Here is a 25,593-nt window from a genome sequence, read left to right as displayed (position 1 = left end):
AGCAAAATACCCAAATATCTGGAAGTAAATGGATAAATCGCACAGTGCAAAAATAATGATAAATAATAAAGGGTATTTAGTTAACATAATTTTGATCAAAATGTAAAAGCCATCCCACCACGTCACGGTAACCCTTATGGGACAGTCCTAACTCTAATATTAAAACCTTACCTTACCATTTGTCAAGTGACATACATATGGATAAGGGCAGAGAGACTGAACCCCTAGTTGAAACATAAACCTGTGAGGCAGAATGACCCTTTCAGCTCAGACAAAGGGTGGCCACACCCTTTATATGCACTAAAGCACACTAAACTGCAAAGAAAAAACCTGGGAGTCTGAACTGAAATGTAAATTGATGTGCATGCAAAATGTAAATGCATGTTCACATAAGGCCACTAGACAGAGAAAAACCAAAGACAAGCAAAATACCCAAATATCTGGAAGTAAATAGGTAAATCGCACAGTGCAAAAATAATGATAAATAATAAAGTATATTTAGTTAACATAATTTTGATCAAAATAATGTAAAAGTCATCCAACCACGTCACGGTAACCCTTATCGGACAGTCCTAACTCTAATATTAAAACTTACTATTTGTCAAGTGACATACATATGGATAAGGGCAGAGAGACTGAACCCCTAGTAGAAACATAGACCTGTGAGGCAGAATGAACCTTTCAGCTCAGACAAAGGGTGGCCACACCCTTTATATGCACTGAAGCACACTAAACTGCAAAGAAAAAAACTGGGAGTCTGAACTGAAACGTAAATTGATGTGCATGCAAAATGTAAATGCATGTTCACATAAGGCCACTAGACAGAGAAAAACCAAAGACAAGCAAAATACACAAATATCTGGAAGTAAATGGGTAAATCGCACAGTGCAAAAATAATGATAAATAATAAAGGCTATTTAGTTAACATAATTTTGATCAAAATAATGTAAAAGCCATCCCACCGCGTCACGGTAACCTTTATGGGACAGTCCTAACTCTAATATTAAAACCTTACCTTACCATTTGTCAAGTGACATACATATGGATAAGGGCAGAGAGACTGAACCTCTAGTAGAAACATAGACCTGTGAGGCAGAATGAACCTTTCAGCTCAGACAAAAGGCGGCCACACCCTTTATATGCACTAAAGCACACTAAACTGCAAAGATAAAACCTGGGAGTCTGAACTGAAACGTAAATTGATGTGCATGCAAAATGTAAATGCATGTTCACATAAGACCACTAGACAGAGAAAAAACAAAGACAAGCAAAATACCCAAATATCTGGAAGTAAATGGGTAAATCGCACAGTGCAAAAATAATGATAAATAATAAAGGGTATTTGACTCTCCCCCTGGGCCGTGGGGTACCCGGGACCGGGCTTCTATGCGTTGATGGGGGTAGTAGTGGAAACCCGGTCCCGTGGCTCAGGGTGGTCAGACCAAATGCTGTGGCAGTCTATTTGTAGAGTTATGAATGTCCGACTACGCCACCCGTGGATTGCGGTCAGGAATGACCGCCGCTGCAAGGCAGACCGCTGAGGCTGATGTTGGTGTGCAGCACAGGGATAGGATAACTCCCCACGGGAAGAGTGTAGCCTCAGGGCAGTGTAGGTAGATGCTGGGGGTGATGGTGCAGGCGCAGCATAAATCACACAGAGTCCAATGGTGCAGTTCAGGCCTTTTACTCACAGTTGTAAACCAAGTCACTTCTGTCAGCAATGACTGCCCAAGCCGTGCTGCGTCCACCAGGTGAGGGGCTCGGTCAACCCCCAGGCAGTTCAGGAGTATGGCACAGGACTCCCTTCTGCCCTTTTTCTGGCCTCTTGTGCCTCACCAGTGACCAAACTTCTGTCCAGCAACCGCGGACATTTGCGGGCAAACGTTGGCCTCCCCTTTCTGCTATCCTATATGGTGCCTTCCTAGCAGGTTTGGCGGGGGGTCGCACCAATAGATGATCACGACCTCCGGTTCTTGGCTGAGGGATGATTTACCTCCACCAACTTGGGAATCCGTACCCTTCTATAGCCTGACCCTTCACCCGATATAACGCGGGTTTGCAACGGTTGCTGTCCGTTCTGCTCTCTCTTAGGGTCCCTTCTGCCTTCTTGTTTCTGGAGCCTTTCTACTCCTCTGTCTCTCCTCTCTCCTTCCTTCTCCTTCTCCTCTTCTCCTCTCTGGACCCGGCCTTCTCTCCAGGCCTGCCTTCTGAGCAGAGCTCCTACAGAGCCTCTGCTCCCTGTCACCTCTCTACTGTACTGAACACTGAACTAAGATGGCTCCCACCTTTTATCTGCTTCTGTGTCTGAGCTCAGGTGACCTGCAACCAATGAGCTTCTTCCTATGCTCCAGAAACCGTCCCCTTCTGCTCCTACATCACTGGGTTCTCTCCCCCCTCCCCACTCCAGCCAGGGACATAGTCAGTTGTGCCTGCAATTATATGGGAGCACCGTCGAGCTGTCCCCTGGAAATGGGGAGTGTGTAGTGTATGTATGCAGCTAACTGAGCCCTGGTCCACACTCCATCCTTACCTGGGAGTGGAATATGTGCATGCAAAATGTAAATGCATGGTCACATAAGGCCACTAACAGAGAAAAACCAAAGACAAGCAAAATACCCAAATATCTGGAAGTAAATGGGTAAATCTCACAGTGCAAAAATAATGATAAATAATAAAGGGTATTTAGTTAACATAATTTTGATCAAAATAATGTAAAAGCCATCCCACCGCGTCACGGTTACCTTTATGGGACAGTCCTAACTCTAATATTAAAACCTTACCATTTGTCAAGTGACATATATATGGATAAGGGCAGAGAGACTGAACCCCTAGTAGAAACATACACCTATGAGGCAGAATGAACCTTTCAGCTCAGAAAGATTCAAAAACCAAAATCAGAATTATGTTAACTAAATACCCTATATTATTTATCTTTATTTTTGCACTGTGCGATTTACCCATTTTCTTCCAGATATTAGTGGCCTTATGTGAACATGCATTTACATTTTGCATGCACATCAATTTACGTTTCAGTTCAGACTCCCAGGTTTTTTCTTTGCAGTTTAGTGTGCTTCAGTGCATATAAAGGGTGTGGCCGCCTTTTGTCTGAGCTGAAAGGTTCATTCTGCCTCACAGGTGTATGTTTCTACTAGGGGTTCAATCTCTCTGCCCTTATCTATATGTATGTCACTTGACAAATGGTAAGGTAAGGTTTTAATATTAGAGTTAGGACTAGTGTTGAGCATTCCGATACTGTAATATCGGGTATCGGCCGATATTCGCGGTATCGGAATTCCGATACTTAATTCCGATACTTTTACAATATCGGATACCGGAATCGGAAGTTCCCATAATGCCTGCGCTCTGCAGTGTCTGTGAAGGATGACAAGTTGGATGGCAGCGCGATCCAGCCTGTCATCAGAATGCCATCCCAGCGGGGGAGAATTCTCCTGATTGTTTAAAAGCCGGCGGGCGGTATAAAGCCGCCGGCTTTTAAACAATCACACAGCCCCATACTGCTTCCCCGCAGCCTCCCACCCCGATCCTCCGCTCCCCTCGCCACCTCCCATCCCGATCGTAAGTTAGGACCGGGCGGGGAGCGCAGCTCCAAGGAGCGGGGAGCGAAGGACCCGGGCGGGGAAGCCGGCAGTGAAAAGACTTCACCGCCGGCTTTCCCGTTCTGTGCTGCGCTTTCCCGCCGGTTATTTCAAATGAACAGCTGAGGTATCAGCTGATGCCGATCAGCTGTTCATTTGAATTAGCCGCGGTGCCCTCAGAGGGTTCATGTGAGTTCATGCTTGACTGCATGAACTCACATGAACTTTCCCACGGCCGCACAGGTCAGCCTCACCTCCCAGACGATCAGACCGTCATGATTAGTGTGTGTGCGGGGTGTGTGCGCGATGTTTGTGCGGGTGTGCGCGGTGTCTGTGCGATGTGTGCAGGTGTGTGCGTGCAGGCAGACATAGGCCGATGTGACACTACTACTCCCATCGGCCTATGTCTGTCCCCCGTCCACTCCTGCCAGCAGGATCAGCTCGATGGGAGCAGTAGTTCCCATCAGACTGATCCTGCTATTTAAATTGCCCTACTGTGTCCCCAATAAATTTTAAATACATGTCATTGGTGGCCAGTGGTTACCTAAAAGAAATTAGTTCATACATTACCTGTCCCCGCTGATCGCCACCTAAAATAAAGTAAAAAATAAAAAACTACACCTATACTCACCAAGACACCTAATTCCCCGAAGCCATCGATCTCCTGTAATAAAATATAAAATAATAAACCACAACCTTATCCTTACCCCTCTGTAGTAGTCCACGAGTGTCCCACGATGATCTCCAGTTCAGAGCAGCCACATAGAATGTGACCGCTCTGAACCGCTGCCGCCGCTAGAATGACGGGGCCGTAAGGGTTCACCGGAGTTCAGGCAGCGCTGCTCCGGTTAGCTCCTTTATGGCCCTGCTGTATCGTGAGAAATTCCCACGCTACAGCAGTGCCGTAAAGGAGGTCTCCGGAGCTGCGCTGCCTGAATGCACTCCGGTGACCTCAGTCAGTGGCTCCTGCTGCCGGGAGCGGACGTGTTCCCGGCAGCGTGAGCTTACAGCAGCCATGCACAGCTGTCACCATCTCCAGATGTGACAGCTGTGCATGGGAGATCAGCGCAGGAACGTGGACAGGTAACTATTATTTTTAGTAAACTAAGAATTAAATAAAATTGTGTGTTTTATTTCAAATAAATTATTTTTTTCTGGGTGTAGTGTGTTTTTTCTTTTTAACACTTTGTAGGTTAGTAATGGGGGTGTCTTATAGACGCCCATCATTACTAACCTGGGCTTCATGGCAGCTGGCGCTGATATGAACCCCACCACTATTACCCCCTGCCACCGCACCAGGGCAGCGTGGAAGAGCGAGGCTAAGTGCCAGAGTTGGCGCATCCTATGGATGCGCCATTTCTGGGGCGGCTGACGACTGGTGTTTCTAGCCTGGGAGGGGGCCAATATTCATGGCACCCTTCCTGGGCTATTAATATCAGCCCCCAGCTGTCTGCCTAGCCTTTGCTAGCTATTAAAATAGGGGGGACCCCACGTCATTTTTTTGGGGGGGGGTCACCCATTTTAATAGCTAGTAAAGGCTAGGTATTCAGCTGGGGGCTGATATTAGTAGCCTGGGAAGCTCCGTGGGTTTTACCCCCTTCCCAGGCTTCAAACATCTGCCCCAGCCGTCTGCTTAACCTGCGCTAGAGACTAAAATTATGGGGGATCCCACGCCATTTTTTTTAAAATAAATCCATTATTTTAACACTAAATGACATTTGAGGAGTTAATAAAGATGCAGTCCCTAAATTATTATTTATTTTTTAATTAATTTTTCCCAAAACTTTTGACGTGGGCTTCGCCATATTTTTGTATGCCAGCCAGGTACAGCATCCAGCTTCTATGAACGCGCCATTTTCCGGGGCGGCTGCGGACTGCAATTTTCAGCGGGGGGCAGAAAGCTTGGGCCTCCCTGCGCTGCAGATTCCATCCCCCAGCTGCCTAGTTGTACCTGGCTGGACACAAAAATAGGGAGAAGCTCCACGTTTTTTTTTTTTTAATTATTTCATGAAATTCATGGAATAATTAAGAAAAAAAGGGCTTCCCTATATTGTTGTGTCCAACCAGGTACAAATAGGCAGCTGGTGGTTGGGGGCAGCCCGTTCCTGCCTGCTGTACCTGGCTGGACCCAAATATAGTGCAAAGCCCCACGTCAATTTTTTTTTAATTATTTCAGGAAATTCATGAAATAATTAAAAAAAAATTATGTGGGGCTTCGCCCTATATTTGTGTCCAGTCAGGTACAGCAGGCAGGAACGGGCTGCTCCCAACCACCAGCTGCCTATTTGTACCTAGCCGGACACAACAATATAGGGAAGCCCTTTTTTTCTTAATTATTCCATGAATTTCATGAAATAATTAAAAAAAAAAATACGTGGGGCTTCTCCCTATTTTTGTGTCCAGCCAGGTACAACAAGGCAGCTGGGGGCTGGAATCCGCAGCGCAGGGAGGCCCAAGCTTTCTGGGCCCCACCCGCTGCAAATTGCAGTCCGCAGCCGCCCCGGAAAATGGCGCGTTCATAGAAGCGCCATCTTCTGGCGCTGTACCCAACTCATCCAGGGCCCTGGTGCGGTGGCTCACTGGGTAATAAAGGGGTTAAGGCCAGCTTGGCATTATCAGCTGGCCCTAAGCCCGAAATTCATGGGGTCACGCCAATATTAGACATGACCACCATGAATTTCTAGTAAAGTATTTAAAAAAAACACAAACACCCAGAAAAAAGTCCTTTAATTGAAATAAAGACACAATTCTTTATTGTTCTAAATTAAACCATACTTACAGTCACGCCCATTCCAGCTGAAGCCAACGATCTCCTGCAATAAAAGTAAAATAATAAAGCAACCTCATCCTTACCTTTCCATGGTTCCCAGGACAGCTTCAGCTCTGCTACATCGAGATGACAGGCTGGACCGCAGCAGAACGCTGCCATCCATCCTGTCATCCCGCAGACACTGAGAAGCGCAGGCATGCTTGCGCTCCTCAGTGTCTCGCTGTGACGGCATCCAGATGAGCCGAGGTCATGTCCAATGAACTCAGCTCACCTCATGCACGTCACTGACAGCGTGGGAAAATTCTCCTGCACTCAGCGCTTCAGCGTGAGAATTTTCCCACGCTGTCAGTGACGTGCATGAGGTGAGCCGAGTTCATTGTCGGCTCATCTGGATGCCGTCACAGCCAGACACTGAGGAGTGGAAGTATGCCTGCGCTTCTCAGTGTCTGCGGGATGACAGGCTGGATGGCAGCGTTCTGCTGCGGTCCAGCCTGTCATCTCGATGTAGCAGAGCTGGAGCCGTCGTGGGAGCCATGGAAAGGTAAGGATGAGGTTGCTTTATTATTTTTCTTTTATTGCAGGAGATCGTTGGCTTCAGCTGGAATGGGCGTGATGGTAAGTATGGTTTAATTTAGAACAATAAAGAATTGTGTGTTTATTTCAATTAAAGGACTTTTTTCTGGGTGTTTGTGTTTTTTTTTAAATACTTTACTAGAAATTCATGGTGGTCATGTCTAATATTGGCGTGACCCCATGAATTTCGGGCTTAGGGCCAGCTGATAATGCCAAGCTGGCCTTAACCCCTTTATTACCCAGTGAGCCACAGCACCAGGGCCCTGGATGAGTTGGGTACAGCGCCAGAAGATGGCGCTTCTATGAACGCGCCATTTTCCGGGGCGGCTGCGGACTGCAATTTGCAGCGGGTGGGGCCCAGAAAGCTTGGGCCTCCCTGCACTGCAGATTCCAGCCCCCAGCTGCCTAGTTGTACCTGGCTGGACACAAAAATAGGGCGAAGCTCCACGTTTTTTTTTTTTAAATTCATGAAATTCATGGAATAATTAAGAAAAAAAGGGCTTCCCTATATTGTTGTGTCCGGCCAGGTACAAATAGGCAGCTGGTGGTTGGGGGCAGCCCGTTCCTGCCTTGCTGTACCTGACTGGACACAAATATAGGGCGAAGCCCCACATCAATTTTTTTTAATTATTTCATGAATTTCCTGAAATGATTTAAAAAAAATTGACGTGGGGCTTCGCACTATATTTGTGTCCAGCCAGGTACAGCAGGCAGGAACGGGCTGCCCCCAACCACCAGCTGCCTATTTGTACCTGGTTGGACACAACAATATAGGGAAGCCCTTTTTTTCTTAATTATTTCATGAATTTCATGAAATAATTAAAAAAAAAAAATACGTGAAGCTTCTCCCTATTTTTATGTCCAGCCAGGTACAACTAGGCAGCTGGGGGATGGAATCTGCAGCGCAGGGAGGCCCAAGCTTTCTGCCACCCCCCCCCCCCCGCTGAAAATTGCAGTCCGCAGCCACCCCGGAAAATGGCGCGTTCATAGAAGCTGGATGCTGTACCTGGCTGGCATACAAAAATATGGCGAAGCCCACGTCAAAAGTTTTGGGAAAAATTAATTAAAAAATAAATAATAATTTAGGGACTGCATCTTTATTAACTCCTCAAATGTCATTTAGTGTTAAAATAAAGGATTTATTTAAAAAAAAATTGACGTGGGGCTTCGCCCTATATTTGTGTCCAGCCAGGTACAGCAGGCAGGAACGGGCTGCCCCCAACCACCAGCTGCCTATTTGTACCTGGCCGGACACAACAATATAGGGAAGCCCTTTTTTAAAAAAATTATTTCATGAAATAATTTAAAAAAAATTGACGTGGAGCTTCGCACTATATTTGTGTCCAGCCAGGTACAGCAGGCAGGAACGGGCTGCCCCCAACCACCAGCTGCCTATTTGTACCTGGTTGGACACAACAATATAGGGAAGCCCTTTTTTTCTTAATTATTCCATGAATTTCATGAAATAATTTAAAAAAAAAATGCGTGGGGCTTCGCCCTATTTTTGTGCCCAGCCAGATACAACTAGGCAGCTGGGGGCTGGAATCCGCAGCGCAGGGAGACCCAAGCTTTCTGGGCCACCCCCGCTGCAAATTGCAGTCCGCAGCCGCCCCAGAAAATGGCGCGTTCATAGAAGCGCCATCTTCTGGCGCTGTACCCAACTCATCCAGGGCCCTGGTGCGGTGGCTCACTGGGTAATAAAGGGGTTAAGGCCAGCTTGGCATTATCAGCTGGCCCTAAGCCCGAAATTCATGGGGTCACGCCAATATTAGACATGACCACCATGAATTTCTAGTAAAGTATTTAAAAAAACACAACACCCAGAAAAAAGTCCTTTAATTGAAATAAACACACAATTCTTTATTGTTCTAAATTAAACCATACTTACCGTCACGCCCATTCCAGCTGAAGCCAACGATCTCCTGCAATAAAAGTAAAATAATAAAGCAACATCATCCTTACCTTTCCATGGCTCCCACGACAGCTTCAGCTCTGCTACATCGAGATGACAGGCTGGACCGCAGCAGAACGCTGCCATCCATCTTGTCATCCCGCAGACACTGAGAAGCGCAGGCATACTTCCACTCCTCAGTGTCTGGCTGTGACGGCATCCAGATGAGCCGAGGTCATGTCCAATGAACTCAGCTCACCTCATGTACGTCACTGACAGCGTGGGAAAATTCTCCTGCACTCAGCACTTCAGCGTGAGAATTTTCCCACGCTGTCAGTGACGTGCATGAGGTGAGCTGAGTTCATTGGACATGACCTCACCTCATGTATGTCACTGACAGCGTGGGAGAATTCTCACGCTGAAGCGCTGAGTGCAGGAGAATTTTCCCACGCTGTCAGTGACGTGCATGAGGTGAGCTGAGTTCATTGGACATGAACTCGGCTCATCTGGATGACGTCACAGAGAGACACTGAGGAGCGCAAGCATGCCTGCGCTTCTCAGTGTCTGCGGGATGACAGGCTGGATGGCAGCGTTCTGCTGCGGTCCAGCCTGTCATCTCGATGTAGCAGAGCTGAAGCTGTCGTGGGAACCATGGAAAGGTAAGGATGAGGTTGCTTTATTATTTTACTTTTATTGCAGGAGATCGTTGGCTTCAGCTGGAATGGGCGTGATGGTAAGTATGGTTTAATTTAGAACAATAAAGAATTGTGTCTTTATTTCAATTAAAGGACTTTATTCTGGGTGTTTGTGTTTTCTTTTAACTTTGACTATGGGGTTAGTAATGGGGGTGTCTTATAGACGCCTCTCCATTACTAACCTGGGCTTGATGTCAGCTGGCATTATAAGCTGACATCAACCCCAACCCTATTACCCCCTGCCACCGCACCAGGGCAGCGTGGAAGAGCGAGGCTAAGTGCCAGAATTGGCGCATCCTATGGATGCGCCATTTCTGGGGCGGCTGACGGCTGGTGTTTCTAGCCTGGGAGGGGGCCAATATTCATGGCACCCTTCCTGGGCTATTAATATCAGCCCCCAGCTGTCTGCCTAGCCTGTGCTAGCTATTAAATTAGGGGGGACCCCACGTTATTTTTTTGGGGGGGGTTCCCCCATTTTAATAGCTAGTAAAGGCTAGGTATTCAGCTGGGGGCTGATATTAGTAGCCTGGGAAGCTCCGTGGGTATTACCCCCTTCCCAGGCTTCAAACATTTGCCCCAGCTGTCTGCTTAACCTCCGCTAGAGCCTAAAATTAAGGGGAACCCCACGCCAATTTTTTTTTAAATAAATCCTTTATTTTAACACTAAATGACAAGTACAGTAATCAACACTGTCACTGTACTTATTATATATGTGACTGACATGTTTCTATCTATCTAATCTATGTATGATTCTCTATTCCTTCTATTCTAAATTGTCGGGTACCGCTGCTGAATTGCCGGCCGGCTTTTTTAAAGAGACAGTGCATGAAAACACTATTATTTTTTTAAATAAATCCTTTACACTAAATGACAAGTACAGTAAGCAACACTGTCACTGTACTTCATATATATGTGACTGACATGTTTCTATCTATCTAATCTATGTGTGAAGCTCTATTCTGTCTGTTATAAATTGTCGGGTACAGATGCTGAATTGCCGGCCGGCTTTCTTAAAGAGACGGTGCATGAAAACACTAATATTTTTTTTGATAAATCCTTTACACTAAATGACAAGTACAGTAAGCAACACTGTCACTGTACTTCTTATATATGTGGCTGACATGTTTCTATCTATCTAATCTATGTGTGAAGCTCTATTCTGTCTGTTATAAATTGTCGGGTACCGCTGCTGAATTGCCGGCCGGCTTTTTTAAAGAGACGGTGCACGAAAACACTAATATTTTTTTTAATAAATCCTTTACACTAAATGACAAGTACAGTAAGCAACACTGTCACTGTACTTCATATATATGTGACTGACATGTTTCTATCTATCTAATCTATGTGTGAAGCTCTATTCTTTCTGTTGTAAATTGTCGGGTACCGGTGTATGCCGCTGATGAATTGCCGGCTTTTCATGTCATTCTACATTATTCTTAGTTGTTTTCCTTCATGTAGAATTAACCTGCAAGGAAAGAAAGGGTTTATTTTCATTCCGATATTTGTGTCCCATTGACTTGCATTGGTTTCCGGTATCGGAATCGGCGATATCCGATACTTTTTGGGTATCGGCCCGATCCAATCCGATACGATATTTCCTGATATCGGAAGGTATCGCTCAACACTAGTTAGGACTGTCCCATAAGGGTTACTGTCACGTGGTGGGATGGCTTTTACATTATTTTGATCAAAATTATGTTAACTAAATACCCTTTATTATTTATCATTATTTTTGCACTGTGCGATTTACCCATTTACTTCCAGATATTTGGGTATTTTTCTTGTCTTTGGTTTTTCTCTGTCTAGTGGCCTTATGTGAACATGCATTTACATTTTGCATGCACATCAATTTACGTTTCAGTTCAGACTCCCAGGTTTGTTTGTTTTTTTGTATGAAGGACTATGTGGGGCCCATTATTCTATAAGGAGGACTTTGTGGGGACCATTATTCTCTATACTGGTTGGGCTGCAACTTTGTTCAATTTTTTCATTTTGGTCCTCTGTGTGTTTGAGTTTGACATCCCTGCCTTAGGTAAAGCTACAACAATGTATTTACGCCATGTAATAAATGATGGATCCAGTTGAATGAACATGTAAGTGGGCTGCGCTGCTGGAGTAAATCAATTCTTCAGAGATGATGATGAGGAAAAGGCTTTTTATTCACAACGCGTTTCAACGCCGTACCGGCATCTTTTTCAAGTGAAAGAACCAAAATGTTTTGGATTTTTCACATGAAAAAGATGCTGGTACGGCGTTGAAACGCGTTGTGAATAAAAAGCATTTTCCTTATCATCTCTGAAGAATTGATTTACTCCAGCAGCACAGCCCACTTACGTGTTCATCCAAATGGATCCATTATCTCCTCGGGGATTTATCCACCAGCCACGGGGCAGCAGGACCTGTTTTTCTTCATGCCTTCATAGGAGTTGTGCCTGTCACAACTCCATCAGGTGAGTGTAACCAGCACTCTCCAACTCTCCCTTCATAGGGTATCACCCTATTGTGCGCTCTGTTCCCCACATCTAGATTTACATTTAATAAAATATATGGCATGAAGCTAATTCAAAAGCTCACAGTGCAAATTTGGTTACACCATACAACCTAATACCCACTACAACTTGCACAGTGTTACAATTCAGGGTGGTGGAAAGATGTAGACAATAGTTATCTGCTTTACAAAATGTCATACAGCTCAAAATACCTGTGGGCCGATTCTACAACTTTGGAAATGACAGAAAAGCTTATATCCGTGTCACATATACAAGCTCTATTTAGTGATATGCTTGCTCCATAAAATATAGGTAGCCCATGGTAATCACACAGTGTCCTTAGATTTTAGAGAATTTTCTCATTAACTCATATTCTTAAGGGTGAAAAGCTGTCTGAGGATTACTGTCATTATTCCTTATTCTCATGGCACAGTCTCAATTTAGTTGCATCTTAATTGTTGTTATTGTTGAATTTACAAGACAAATCATTAATACGAGCAAATCAGTTATTGTAACTCTTGCGGCAATTGATTGGCTGCAGTTGCATTAAAGGGATTGCATCCCTTCAGAAAACTTAAGGCTTTAAGCTTTAGCAGTTAATTAAAAAATAAATGAAGTATTACTTACCTTTCCATGGGTCTAACACCAGTCTCTGCTTTGCGCCAACCTGTACTGAAGCGCTGATGTCAAGTTGACAGCGCTGCAGCCAATCAGTGATTCATGACTTTTACATGAGCAGACCAGAGACGTGATGTCAGTACGCAGACAAACAACAGTATGCAGCAAAGCTTATAACCATAGGTTATTTGATAGGGGACATCTCCTTTAAAGGCCCGTTATTGTTTCAGAGTCAGGGCTTACTCCACTTACTTCAGAATCCCATGGTATGCTGGTGGGTCAATCCTACCTTGCCCAAATTGCAATTCCTGGCCTTAGAATGACACAAAAGACCCTGCAACAGGAAGTCATGGACACAGATGTATTCAAACCCAATGAGTGGGCAAATGCAGACTTTAGTGCCTCTTTTGTCTTGCCGTCTGACACAGATGAAGTATAAATAGCGGAGGCTTGCTCGTGTGGATGTGCCTAGCATATGTCTATAAAAGTTTTTATTTCCATTTTCTTTTTAATACAAAGCAGTTTTGTTTGTCTTTCCTTTTTTTATTGAAAAAGATAATCGGTCACGATTCTTAAATGACCAGATGAAGTCCATATTCTCACGGTAAATCCAAGTGCCATGAAAATTGTTAATAGGTCTTTGAGGAGTTGTACATAGTTTGTTTTGTCAGTGGTATTCCATTTTTCTTTTCTGAAGGAAAACATTATGTGTTTAAATTATTCTTTTTTTCTTTCCAGGTCCGGGGGAACAAAGGCGAAGTACTGTATATCTTAGATGCCACAAATCCACGCCACTCCAATTGGTTACGCTTTGTCCATGAGGCACCGTCCCAGGAGCAGAAGAACTTGGCAGCTATTCAGGTTACTTTTCCTAAATGCCTTGACACAATTGCATGGAGAACTCCACAACGCATTCTTTTAGGAGCTTGCGGAATATCATATAGTATTCCTATATTTTATTACAGATTACATTATTTTATTTGTACAAATTAAGGAATCTATAATCTACCAAACAGTATCCAGAGATGATAGCAAAATTCACTTTCTCTGGTGCTCTGCATGTTTCATACTTTGGGAGAAATGAATTGTTAGAAATAACTGAACATTTATGGTTTAATTTCTCTCCCAGTGTGGATTGGATGGGACATCTGGCCAGAATTTCATGTCAACAGAATTTATAGGTCGAGGTAACATGAGCGTATGTTCTCTCGTGCAAGAGAATCGGGCAGATTATGCAAATGATTCTAGGCTCAAACTCTGTCAGAGTTTGCATTTGCCCCATAGAATAACATGGGTCCAAGTGCAATCCGATTTTTAATCGTCCGATTTATACACTCGTATGAGTGAGCCATTAGAAATATATATACTTAGAAAATTGGTGACGTGTTCAATACTTATTTCACCTGCTGCATTTTATTTTCACATTGACAGCCATATGATGACTTGTTTAATGCAGGATGAGTTGTAATTTCGAATGACACCATCTATTTCACCATATAATACACTGAAAAATGGGGAAAATTCCAAGTGAGTTAAATAATGAAAAAAGAAACACAATTCTGTCATTGTTTTTAGGGTTTTGCTTTTACAACATTCATTCTGCAGAAAAATTTGCCTGGTAACATGATTCTTCTGATCAGTATGATTATAGTCAGACCAAATTTACAAAAATGTGGCAATTTTTCAAGACCCAGCATTAATGGAGCTGTATAAGAGTTTGTTCTTTGTGTCCCAAGCTAAAGTTTTTATGAAAGGTAACTTGTCTTGTCCCCAAATGGTATTATTCTGTAGATATGGGGTTAACCTGCAGGTTAATAGCGTTCAAAGCTACCTAGCCACTGCACTGAAAGCCTGGCTACTGGGAGGAAATTAACTTTATTTCTCTTGGCAGCCTTCGACTTTCAGTCATAGAGCCGTGGCCAGCGTGGGTTCAGTCACTGCTCTATAACCATGCCCCGCGCCGACCGGCTGTCAGTCAGTTCCGGGGAGTAGTTACTTAAGTAGTGACTGAAGTCTGAGGTTGCTGGGAGGAATATTTCATTTTCTCCCAGTAGTCATGCTTTCAGTGTGGAGGCCGCACAGCTTTAGGCGATTAACCCTATTTCTGCAGGTTAATAGCATTTGTGGACATGACAAGTCCTCTTCAAAACATTGTAGCCAAAAATGATATTAATCACTTGGTACAGTATTGCATTTTTGTCTGATGTACAGTAAAAAATGGAAATTCGGCCTTTTTTCATATTTACTTATTGGTTAGATATTTATATATTTGCATAGATCAGACTTTTATGCTTATTTTTACCTTTTACATTTCTTTATATTTGTATTGGGAAAAAGGAAATAATTCAAACTTGTATTTTTTAATTTTTATATTTCTAAAAACTTTTATTCAAATTTTCACTTCACTTTTTTTAGTCACTCTAGTGCATGCATGTCAAACTCTGGCCCGCAGGTTTCATTTGGCCTGTGAACCACCACCCCTATGTGGAGCCCATTATACTGTATAGAGCACTATCTAGAGCCCATTAATAATTATACTGTATTGAGCACTATGTGGAGCCTGTTATTCTGTATGGGGGACTATGTGGGGCCCATTATTATGTATGGAGGACAGTGTGGGGCCCATTATTATGTATGGAGGACAGTGTGGGGCCCATTATACTGTATGGAGGACTATGTGGGGCCATTACTCTGTATGGAGGACTATGTGGGGCCATTACTCTGTATGGAGGACTATGTAATGCCCATTATTATGTATGGAGGACTATGTGGGGCCATTATACTGTATGGAGCACTATGGGGGGCCCATTGTTCTGTATGGAGGACTATGTGGAGCCCATTATTCTTTATGGAGGACTGTGTGGGGCCCATTATTATGTATGGAGGACTGTGTGGGGCCCATTATTATGTATGGAGGACTGTGATGCCCATTATTCTGTATGGAGGACTATGTGATGCCCATTATTCTGTATGGAGGACTATGTGATGCCCATTATTATGTATGGAGGACTATGTGAGGCCCATTGTTATGTATGGAGGACTATGTGGGGCCATTAAACTGTATGGAGCACTATGGGGGGCCCATTGTTCTGTATGGAGGACTATGTGGAGCCCATTATTCTTTATGGAGGACTATGTGGGGCCCATTATTATATATGGAGGACTGTGTGGGGCCCATTATTCTGTATGGAGGACAGTGTGGGGCCCATTATTCTGTATACTGGTTGGTCTGTGACTTTGTCCAAGTTTTTCATTTTGGCTGTCTGTGTGTTTGAGATTAACATACCTGCTCTAGGGGATTTGGACCTGCCGTTGTTTGATTGCTTGTTCTATATGCTACAGTGTTGCATCATATAGTAAAATTCACAATCTTCCATGAAGCCCAACCTGTGGGTGTGCTTTTCAGAAGCACCAAGAAGGCCTATAGCATGGCCCCCCCGATTGTGGGGGGCAATAACAAAGTATCATTTTGTCACTTAAATGAAACTGTCAGAGATTAACAGTGGCAAGTAAGTGGTTAAAAAGCAGTGATTAGACCGGGGCTAGCTCTATAAGGCTGTATGCCCACTATGCGTTTTTTAAGCGTTTCCATAGCGGCAATTCCGCTGCAGAAACGCTTAAGAAACGCTTGGTAGAAGGTCTGCCATGTTCCCCAATGATAATCCGCATGTGCTGTGCACGTGCTGTGGAAACTTCCGCTGCGGATTATCATTGCGAAAAAATCCGCAGCACTACCAATTATTGTGCGTAATCGCGGCATTTTCGCCGCCATTGACTTGCATTTAATCGCTTAATATCCGCATGACTACATGTGCACATGCGGATATTAAGCGATTCAATGTGCTGATGGTATCCAGGTTTGGAGAAGCGGAGACTCTCCTCCAGACCCGGGTACCATAGTACCTGTTAAAAAAAAAGAATTAAAATAAAAAATATACATTATACTTACCTTCTGATGGCCCCTGGTCTCCATAGCGATCCGTCCTGGCTTCCTGGCAGCTCGCGATGGTCTAAAAGGACCTGCCATGACGTAATTTAGTCATGTGACGGGTCATGCGACCGCTGACGTCGGCGGTCGCGTGACCCGTCACATGGCTAAATGACATCATGGCAGGTCCTTTTACACAACCGCGAGACACCGGGAAGACCGGACGCATTAGATAAGGAGACCGGGGGCCATCAGAAGGTGAGTATAATGTTTTGTTTTTTTTTCCCATTTTTATTCTTTTTCTTTAACTAACTTGGTCACACTATATAAAATCCATGCCGGTTGCATGGATTTATATAGTGTGACCAAGTTGTCAAGCACTTTCCAAGTGATGCTAAAATCGCTTGAAAAGCGCTTGTCAACCCGCATGTGGAAATGCAAGTGAAGAACGCTTCACTTCCGCTTGTCCCTGGCAAGAAAAACGCATGTACAATCCACATGTAAAATCCGCATGTACAATCCGCATGCGTTTTTTCTGCCAGGGAGATGCAGAAACGCTCAGGAAAAATCCGGAGCATTTCTGCATCGTGGGCACTTAGCCTAACACATCTAGCTCCTGATCTGTGTGATTCTCTGCTACAGAGTTCGCTCTATACCATCCGCCCCATGTTCCATGATGTTATGGAAAGAAGGTGTTAAAGGAATATTCAGGATTCAAATATAGTAATGTGAATAAGACTTAATGTAAGGATTATTTTGATCCATAACCGAGAGATTTTTTGTGTTTAAACAAATATTTTTTTTCCCAGTTAGCAACACAGCTTAGGAGTTTTGATTTAAGCATTAACGCTTTGCTGATTAATCTAGTCCTCTTCCGAGAGAAAGAGAACTAGAACTATAGTGGCACCTATTGGAAGTAGCAATCCTAAAAGTCAATATCAACCCTTAAACAAGTCTTGCCATATGACTTCGGACAAAAGCCAAACCATAATCTCAGTTTGCAGACACATGTTTCGGGGTATTGTCCCCCGTCAGTGCAAAGCATGAGATCTGATATCTGATTTGGCTAGATGAGAGGCTTCTATATAAATGAACAAAAATAAGAAAACTGACTCTCTAGTGACACTTTTTGGAAGTTGCCACCCTACAGGTTAAATATCCTAAAAATATGCAGTTAAACCATATGAAAAAGACATGTTTGTAGACCGCTCAGTGTTCATGACACTCATAAATGCAGAGTAGGATACTGATTGCCTGGGTGAGAAGGGGATACAGTGTCTCTTGAGGAAAGAATTAGTTATTACAAGACACTAAAGTTACATTTATTCTTTAGTGCTTTATTTTCTTACTTTGGTTATCTCTAGTGTTGAGCGATACCTTCCGATATCGGGAAAAAAGTATCGGATATCGCCGATTCCGATACCGGAAACCAATGCAAGTCAATGGGACAGAAATATCGGAATGAAAATAAACCCTTTCTTTCCTTGTAGGTTAATTCTACATGAAGGAAAACAACTAAGAATAATGTAGAATGTATTGGGGGAGGTGGGGGAGAGAATAAAGGCATAGAGGTTTAGCCCAATCAAATGGAATAGCAGGAATTAATATTTTTTTTAAGACGTTCTGAGTTACGGAAATATTGACTATGTTAAGTTTTTTTTATATTTTGTCAGATATTTATGTTTCACTACTTCCATGCTCTTCACCTTCTTTTTTACTTCTCCCACACTTTCTCCTTCATCATCCTCAGCATCTTTTTCATCCACTTCTTCTTCACCTTCTTCATCTTCTTCTTCTTCACCTTCTTCGTATTATTCTATTTTTTACATTCTTCATATTCTACTTCTTCATCTTCTTCATATTCTTCTTCTTCATCATATTCTTATTTGTGACAGGCATTCCTGTAGTTGTTATCTATAAAAGGTTGGACATTACACCTTTTGTTCTGCCCGTCACAAAAGATTTACAACAGGATTTGTCCGCGTTCAGTTTGGCCTTCAGCAGCAGGTCTTTTCCAGGGGCACCACGAGGAGGAACGGACTCACCCCCATACACTGCTTAGTCATCTTCTGCTTATAATTTAGATATTATCTTTTGCTCTGATTTTTAGTCTTATGCTTAATGTTCTTCCGCTTTTTGTTCTGCAGCTTCTTGTATTTCTGCTTCTTGGTTTTCTGTCTCTTGTTCTTCTGTATCTTGGTGCTTGTCTTCTCTTCTTTGTCCTCTTGGTCAACTTCTTCAGGGTCATCTTCTTGGTCTTCTTCGGGGTGGTCTTCAGGGTCGTCGTCTTCGGTGGTCGTCGTCTTCGGGGTCCTCGTCTTCTTCGGGTTGGTCTTCTGGGTCCTCGTCTTCGGGGTCCTCGTCTTCTTCGGGGTGGTCTTCAGGGTCCTCGTCTTCTTCGGGGTGGTCTTCAGGGTCCTCGTCTTCAGGGTCGTCATCTTTGGGGTCCTCGTCTTCTTCGGGTTGGTCTTCATGGTCCTCGTCTTCAGGGTCCTCGTCAGGGAGATCCAGAGTGATTACCAAGAAAGCTTGAACTTGGAAATGTAGCAGAAGGTACAAGAAGGCTGAGGAACTACCGAGGACCAGCTGACGGTACTGGAACCCGGATGGGTAGCAGAAGGTACAAGAGCCAATGGAACTACCGAGGACCAGCTGACGGTACTGGAACTCGGTTACTAAGCAGGAGGTACCTGTGCCAGAAAGCACTACCAAGGACCAGCAGACGTTGGTGGAACTTGGATACCGAGAAGGAGGCACCTAATCCAAAGGCACTGCCAAGAACCAGCTGACGGTACTGGAACCCGGATGGGTAGCAGAAGGTACCCATGTAAAAAAAAGTTTCAAGGCCGCGAGCCGGCCGCAGTTACCAAAACCCACAGTCCTACAGGGGGTGCTTGTCCTATTGGCACTATGGAACCAGCCTTCATTGCCAGATCCCGCAGCCCACATAGGAGTCATCTAAACTGCAGGCACCATAGAGTCGGCTAACCCGGCCGCAACACGACAGGACAACGCATTGGAGGCAAAGTGACGTTGACACTACCCGGAAACAGCTGGCGTGCTGGAACCAGGCTGGGCAGGAGGGAGTACCCGTGCCAAGGACACTGCCGAGAACCAGCTGACGGTACTGGAACCCGGATGGGTAGTAGAAGGTACAAGAGCAAATGGAACTACCGAGGACCAGCTGACGGTACTGGAACCCGGATGGGTAGCAGAAGGTACAAGAGCCAATGGAACTGCCGAAGACCAGCTGACGGTACTGGAACTCGGTTCCTAAGCAGGAGGTACCTGTGCCAGAAAGCACTACCAAGGACCAGCAGACGTTGGTGAAACTTGGATACCGAGAAGGAGGCACCTAATCCAAAGGCACTGCCGAGAACCAGCTGACGGTACTGGAACCCGGATGGGTAGCAGAAGGTACCCATGTAAAAAAAAGTTTCAAGGCCGCGAGCCGGCCGCATTTACCAAAACCCACAGTCCTACAGGGGGTGCTTGTCCTATTGGCACTATGGAACCAGCCTTCATTGCCAGATCCCGCAGCCCACATAGGAGTCACCTAAACTGCAGGCACCATAGAGTTGGCTAACCCGACCGCAACACGACAGGACAACGCATTGGAGGCAAAGTGACGTTGACACTACCCGGAAACAGCTGGCGTGCTGGAACCAGGCTGGGCAGGAGGGAGTACCCATGCCAAAGACACTGCCGAGAACCAGCTGACGGTACTGGAACCCGGATGGGTAGTAGAAGGTACAAGAGCAAATGGAACTACCGAGGACCAGCTAATGGTACTGGAACCCGGATGGGTAGCAGAAGGTACAAGAGCCAATGGAACTGCCGAAGACCAGCTGACGGTACTGGAACTCGGTTACTAAGCAGGAGGTACCTGTGCCTGAAAGCACTACCAAGGACCAGCAGACGTTGGTGGAACTTGGATACCGAGAAGGAGGCACCTAATCCAAAGGCACTGCCGAGAACCAGCTGACGGTACTGGAACCCGGATGGGTAGCAGAAGGTACCCATGTAAAAAAAAGTTTCAAGGCCGCGAGCCGGCCGCATTTACCAAAACCCACAGTCCTACAGGGGGTGCTTGTCCTATTAGCACTATGGAACCAGCCTTCATTGCCAGATCCCGCAGCCCACATAGGAGTCACCTAAACTGCAGGTACCATAGAGTCGGCTAACCCGACCGCAACACGACAGGACAACGCATTGGAGGCAAAGTGACGTTGACACTACCCGGAAACAGCTGGCGTGCTGGAACCAGGCTGGGCAGGAGGGAGTACCCGTGCCAAAGACACTGCCGAGAACCAGCTGACGGTACTGGAACCGGGATGGGTAGTAGAAGCTACAAGAGCAAATGGAACTACCGAGGACCAGCTGACGGTACTGGAACCCGGATGGGTAGCAGAAGGTACAAGAGCCAATGGAACTGCCGAAGACCAGCTGACGGTACTGGAACTCGATTACTAAGCAGGAGGTACCTGTGCCAGAAAGCACTACCAAGGACCAGCAGACGTTGGTGGAACTTGGATACCGAGAAGGAGGCACCTAATCCAAAGGCACTGCCGAGAACCAGCTGACGGTACTGGAACCCGGATGGGTAGCAGAAGGTACCCATGTAAAAAAAAGTTTCAAGGCCGCGAGCCGGCCGCAGTTACCAAAACCCACAGTCCTACAGGGGGTGCTTGTCCTATTGGCACTATGGAACCAGCCTTCATTGCCAGATCCCGCAGCCCACATAGGAGTCACCTAAACTGCAGGCACCATAGAGTCGGCTAACCCGACTGCAACACGACAGGACAACGCATTGGAGGCAAAGTGACGTTGACACTACCCGGAAACAGCTGGCATGCTGGAACCAGGCTGGGCAGGAGGGAGTACCCGTGCCAAAGACACTGCTAGGAAACAGCTGACGGTGCTGGAACCCAAAAAAAACAGAGTGGAGCCAGAGGTGTAATTGGAGCAAGTTTTAAATCAGTAGTACAGTGGATGTGGACAAAGCAGGAGAATTTGCCGGACACACAGCTGGGGAACAGCTGACGTTACTGAACCCCAATAACACTGGAGCAAGCGTTGTCTGTGCAGACGGCACTTCTGAGCAGCAACTAGCGGTATTGGAGCCCAGGGTAAATACTAAAAGCAGAGGAGCCAGAGGTGTAATTGGAGCAAGTTTTAAATCAGTAGTACAGTGGATGTGGACAAAGCAGGAGAATTTGCCGGACACACAGCTGGGGAACAGCTGACGTTACTGAACCCCAATAACACTGGAGCAAGCGTTGACTGTGCAGACGGCACTTCTGAGCAGCAACTAGCGGTATTGGAGCCCAGGGTAAATACTAAAAACAGAGGAGCCAGAGGTGTAATTGGAGCAAGTTTTAAATCAGTAGTACAGTGGATGTGGACAAAGCAGGAGAATTTGCCGGACACACAGCTGGAGAACAGCTGACGTTACTGAACCCCAATAACACGGCAGCAAGTGTTGACTGTGCAGATGGCACTTCCGAGCGCCAACTGGCAGTGTTGGAGCTCAGGGATAATACTGAAAACAGAGGAGCCAGAGGTGTAATTGGAGCAACTTTAAAATCTGTAGTAGTGAGAATGTGGACACAGCAGGAGAAATTGCCGTCCGCACAGCAGGGGAACAGCTGACGTTACTGAACCCCAATAACACGGCAGCAAGTGTTGACTGTGCAGACGGCACTTCCGAGCGCCAACTGGCGGTGTTGGAGCTCAGGGATTACAGTTCAGGTGGTAGAAACATGAACACAACAGGAGACCTGGATACTGTTGCCAACCAATTATCTATTCTGGAAGAGGACTGGCAAATTCATGAGAGATCCAGGCCTTGTTCATTTTGAGAAAAGTAAGCCGGTCAACGTTATCGGAGGATAGTCGCATGCAACGGTCTGTTAGTACACCACCTGCGGCACTAAAGACGCGTTCCGATAATACACTAGCAGCAGGGCAAGCTAGCACCTCCAATGCATACTGACTAAGCTCTGGCCATGTATCCAGCTTACAGACCCAAAACTTGAAGGGAGAAGAGCCGTCTGGGAGTACACTAAGAGGGCAAGACATGTAGTCTGTCACCATCTGACGGAAATGTTGCCTCCTGCTGACTGGAGCCGTCTGTGATGGTGTAGGCATTTATGGCGGCGGGGACACAAAACTTTGCCACATTTCGGCCATACTGGTCTTGCCTTGTGCTGAGGCGCTGCTTCTGCTCCCTCTTTGTGCAGAGCTTCCTCCACTGCCTCGACGCACTGAGCTGCTTTGTAAAGCACTAGCAGCACTGCTCTCGGTTGGAATGGAGAACATGATGGAATGCACCAGTGCGTCTTGGTACTCCCGCATTTTACGCTCCCGGTTCAACGGTGTTATTAGGCTTTGTAAGTTGTCCCGGTAGCGAGGATCTAGGAGGGTGGACACCCAATAATCAGCCGTGTTGAGAATGTGGGCGATGCAGCGGTCCTTTCTCAGGCACTGCAGCATGAAATCAACCATGTGCTGCAGACTGCCAACTGGCCAAGAAATGCTGTCCCCTGCTTGAGGCGTGATCTCTGCCTGCTCTGCATCACCCCACCCTCGCTCTAGATACTGACTACTAGAGCATTGTGTACCTCCCTCCTCTGGACAGATGTCTTCCTCATCCATTGACTCCTCCTCATCCTCCTCACAAAGTGTCCCCTGCCTAGGCCTTTGTGAGGAACCACGTTGCGCAGACTGTAGAGAAGCAGATGGCATTTGTGACTCCTCATCCTCCACCTCTTCCAAAACCTCGTCCCTTAGTGCTTGCAGTGTTTTTTCAAGCAGGCAGATAAGGGGGATAGTCATGCTGACTAGTGTTTCATCTGCACTCGCCATCCGCGTGGAATAATCGAAGGCACGCAAAACGTGGCAAATGTCCTTCATAGAGGCCCACTCAGTGGTGGTGAAGTGTGAACGGCGCGCACTGCGACTTGTTTGCGCCTTCTGCAGCTGGTACTCCATTACTGCTGCCTGCTGCTCACACAACCTCTCCAACATATGTAACGTTGAATTCCACCTGGTGGGTAGGTCACATATGATGCGATGTTCCGGAAGACGTAATCGGCGCTGCAGAGCTGCAATGCGTGATCGTGCGTTGCTGGAACGCCGCAAGTGAGCGCACTCTATGTGGACCTTGTGAAGCAGTGCATCAAGATCCGGATAGTCCCTCAAAAAACTCTGCACGACCAAGTTGAGCACATGTGCCAGACATGGGATGTGAGTGAGGTTGCCTAGGCCCAGAGCTGCCACCAGATTTCAGCCATTGTCACACACTACCATGCCTGGCTGGAGATTCGCTGGCACAAACCACACGTCGCTCTGCTGCTTGATGGCATTCCAGAGCTTCTGCGCTGTGTGGCTTCGATTCCCCAAATAAATTAATTTTAATACGGCCTGTTAACGTTTGGCCACGGCTGTGCTCATATCGGTCATCATAACAGGTAACCGTTCACGGGTCGATGTGGAGGTAGACCGTGACGGCTCCTGCAGCGCTGATTCAGAGGAACTGGAGTATGAGGAGGCGTCAATGTGTACAGACTGGATTCCTGCAATCCTTGGAATTGGCAGAAAACGTACAGCGCCACTCTCAAGATCTGTACCCGGCTCCACAACATTTACCCAATGGGCAGTGAGGGAAATATCGTCCCTGTCCATGCTTACTGGTCCACGCATCGGTGGTCAGGTGGACCTTGCTACTGACGGCGTTTTGTAGCGCATGTTTAATTTTTCCCTCCACTTGATGTTGCAGGGCAGGGACGGCTTGCCTGCTAAAATAAAAGCGGCTGGGCACGTTGTATTGTGGGACTGCCAATGCCATAAAGTTACGGAATGTGTCAGTCTCCACCAGCCTGAATGATAGCATTTCAAGGACCAGTAGTTTAGCAATGCCAGCATTCAGAGCCTGTGCTCGGGGGTGGTTTGCCGAGTATGGGCGCCTTTTCTCCCATGCCTGTGCTAACGATGGCTGTAGACTGGCGTGGGAGTGTGAGGATGACTGGGAAAGTGGTGCTGTGGGTGGAATTACACTGTGTCTCTGTACAACAGTGCCAGAGATTCTTCCATGGCGATCCTGTGAGGAAGCCGAACCAGCTGTGTGTGAGCTGGAGGAAGAGGCTACAACACGAGCTGAAGAGGTGGTAGGTGGCGCTGTAGGTTGGCCTAGGTCTTCAGTGTGTTTTTGTAACTCCACCACGTGCTTGGTCCGCACATGTTTCCACATATTTGTGGTATTGAGGTTGCTGACACTTTTCCCTCTTTTCACCTTCTGATTACACAGCTTGCATTTGACAAAGCAAATGTCATCTGCAACTGTGTCAAAAAAGGACCTGGCACTGCAAGTCTTGGGAGCGCCCGCTTTGGATTTTGGAAGAGCCATGCTCCTTATGGGTGCCGAAGTGGAGGCTACAGGCAACCAAGTCTGCCCCCTCCCTCTCCCTCCTTTTTGGGCTGTTCGGGGAATCTCTTCCTCAGAGCTGCTCCCACCACCTTCCTGTCCCTCACGCCATGATGGGTCAAGGACCTCATCATCTACACCACCCTCTTCAAACAACTGCTTCTCCTGGGTAGTCTCGACAGCACAGTACGCACCAGAAAGTGGCACCTGAGTCTCATCATCAGATGCGTACTGAGGTGTGCTGCTGACCATAGGCACTGGCCCACCCGCCTCTTCAGATTCAGAGAGACAAAACAGTTGCGCATCACTGCATACTACCTCTTCTTCAAATTCTCGAATTCTGCTTCGCTGGCCCCCTCTTTCCAAGCCAAGAACAGAAGTAGAGATGGCTCCTGTCCAGGGCTCTCTGACTGCCTGGGCAATTTGGCAGGTGGTGAAGAGACAGATGGGTGCTCTTCAGTGCTCAGGACCTGAGAGGATCCGGAACTAATTGAAGTCGATGCGTTAGCTGCCATCCATCCGACAACGGCTTCAATTTGGTCCTCCCGCAGCAGTGGGGTATGGCTAGCTCCTACAAAGCTGCGCATAAAGGACTGTTCCCTGGTAAA

At 46.1% G+C, this 25,593-nt stretch overlaps 1 protein-coding gene across 4 annotated transcripts in view; it reads left to right on the top strand.

Annotated features, from left to right (window-relative positions):
- Positions 1 to 25,593, top strand: part of PRDM5 (PR/SET domain 5) — a 330,811-nt gene that overhangs the window by 26,077 nt on the left and 279,141 nt on the right. For all 4 annotated transcript variants that reach the window (XM_073655558.1, XM_073655566.1, XM_073655553.1 and 1 more), the window contains exon 4: positions 13,371 to 13,493. In XM_073655558.1, the coding sequence (XP_073511659.1) occupies positions 13,371 to 13,493 (123 nt within the window). The remainder of the gene's footprint in view (positions 1 to 13,370; positions 13,494 to 25,593) is intronic.

This window comes from Phyllobates terribilis, unplaced genomic scaffold (assembly GCF_046119375.1).
Source record: "Phyllobates terribilis strain yellow unplaced genomic scaffold, ASM4611937v1 Scaffold_1__5_contigs__length_1240528914, whole genome shotgun sequence".
Classification (NCBI taxonomy): domain Eukaryota; kingdom Metazoa; phylum Chordata; class Amphibia; order Anura; family Dendrobatidae; genus Phyllobates; species Phyllobates terribilis.
The sequence above is the reverse complement of the archived record's forward strand: the minus strand, read 5'-3'. Positions and strand labels throughout refer to the sequence as shown.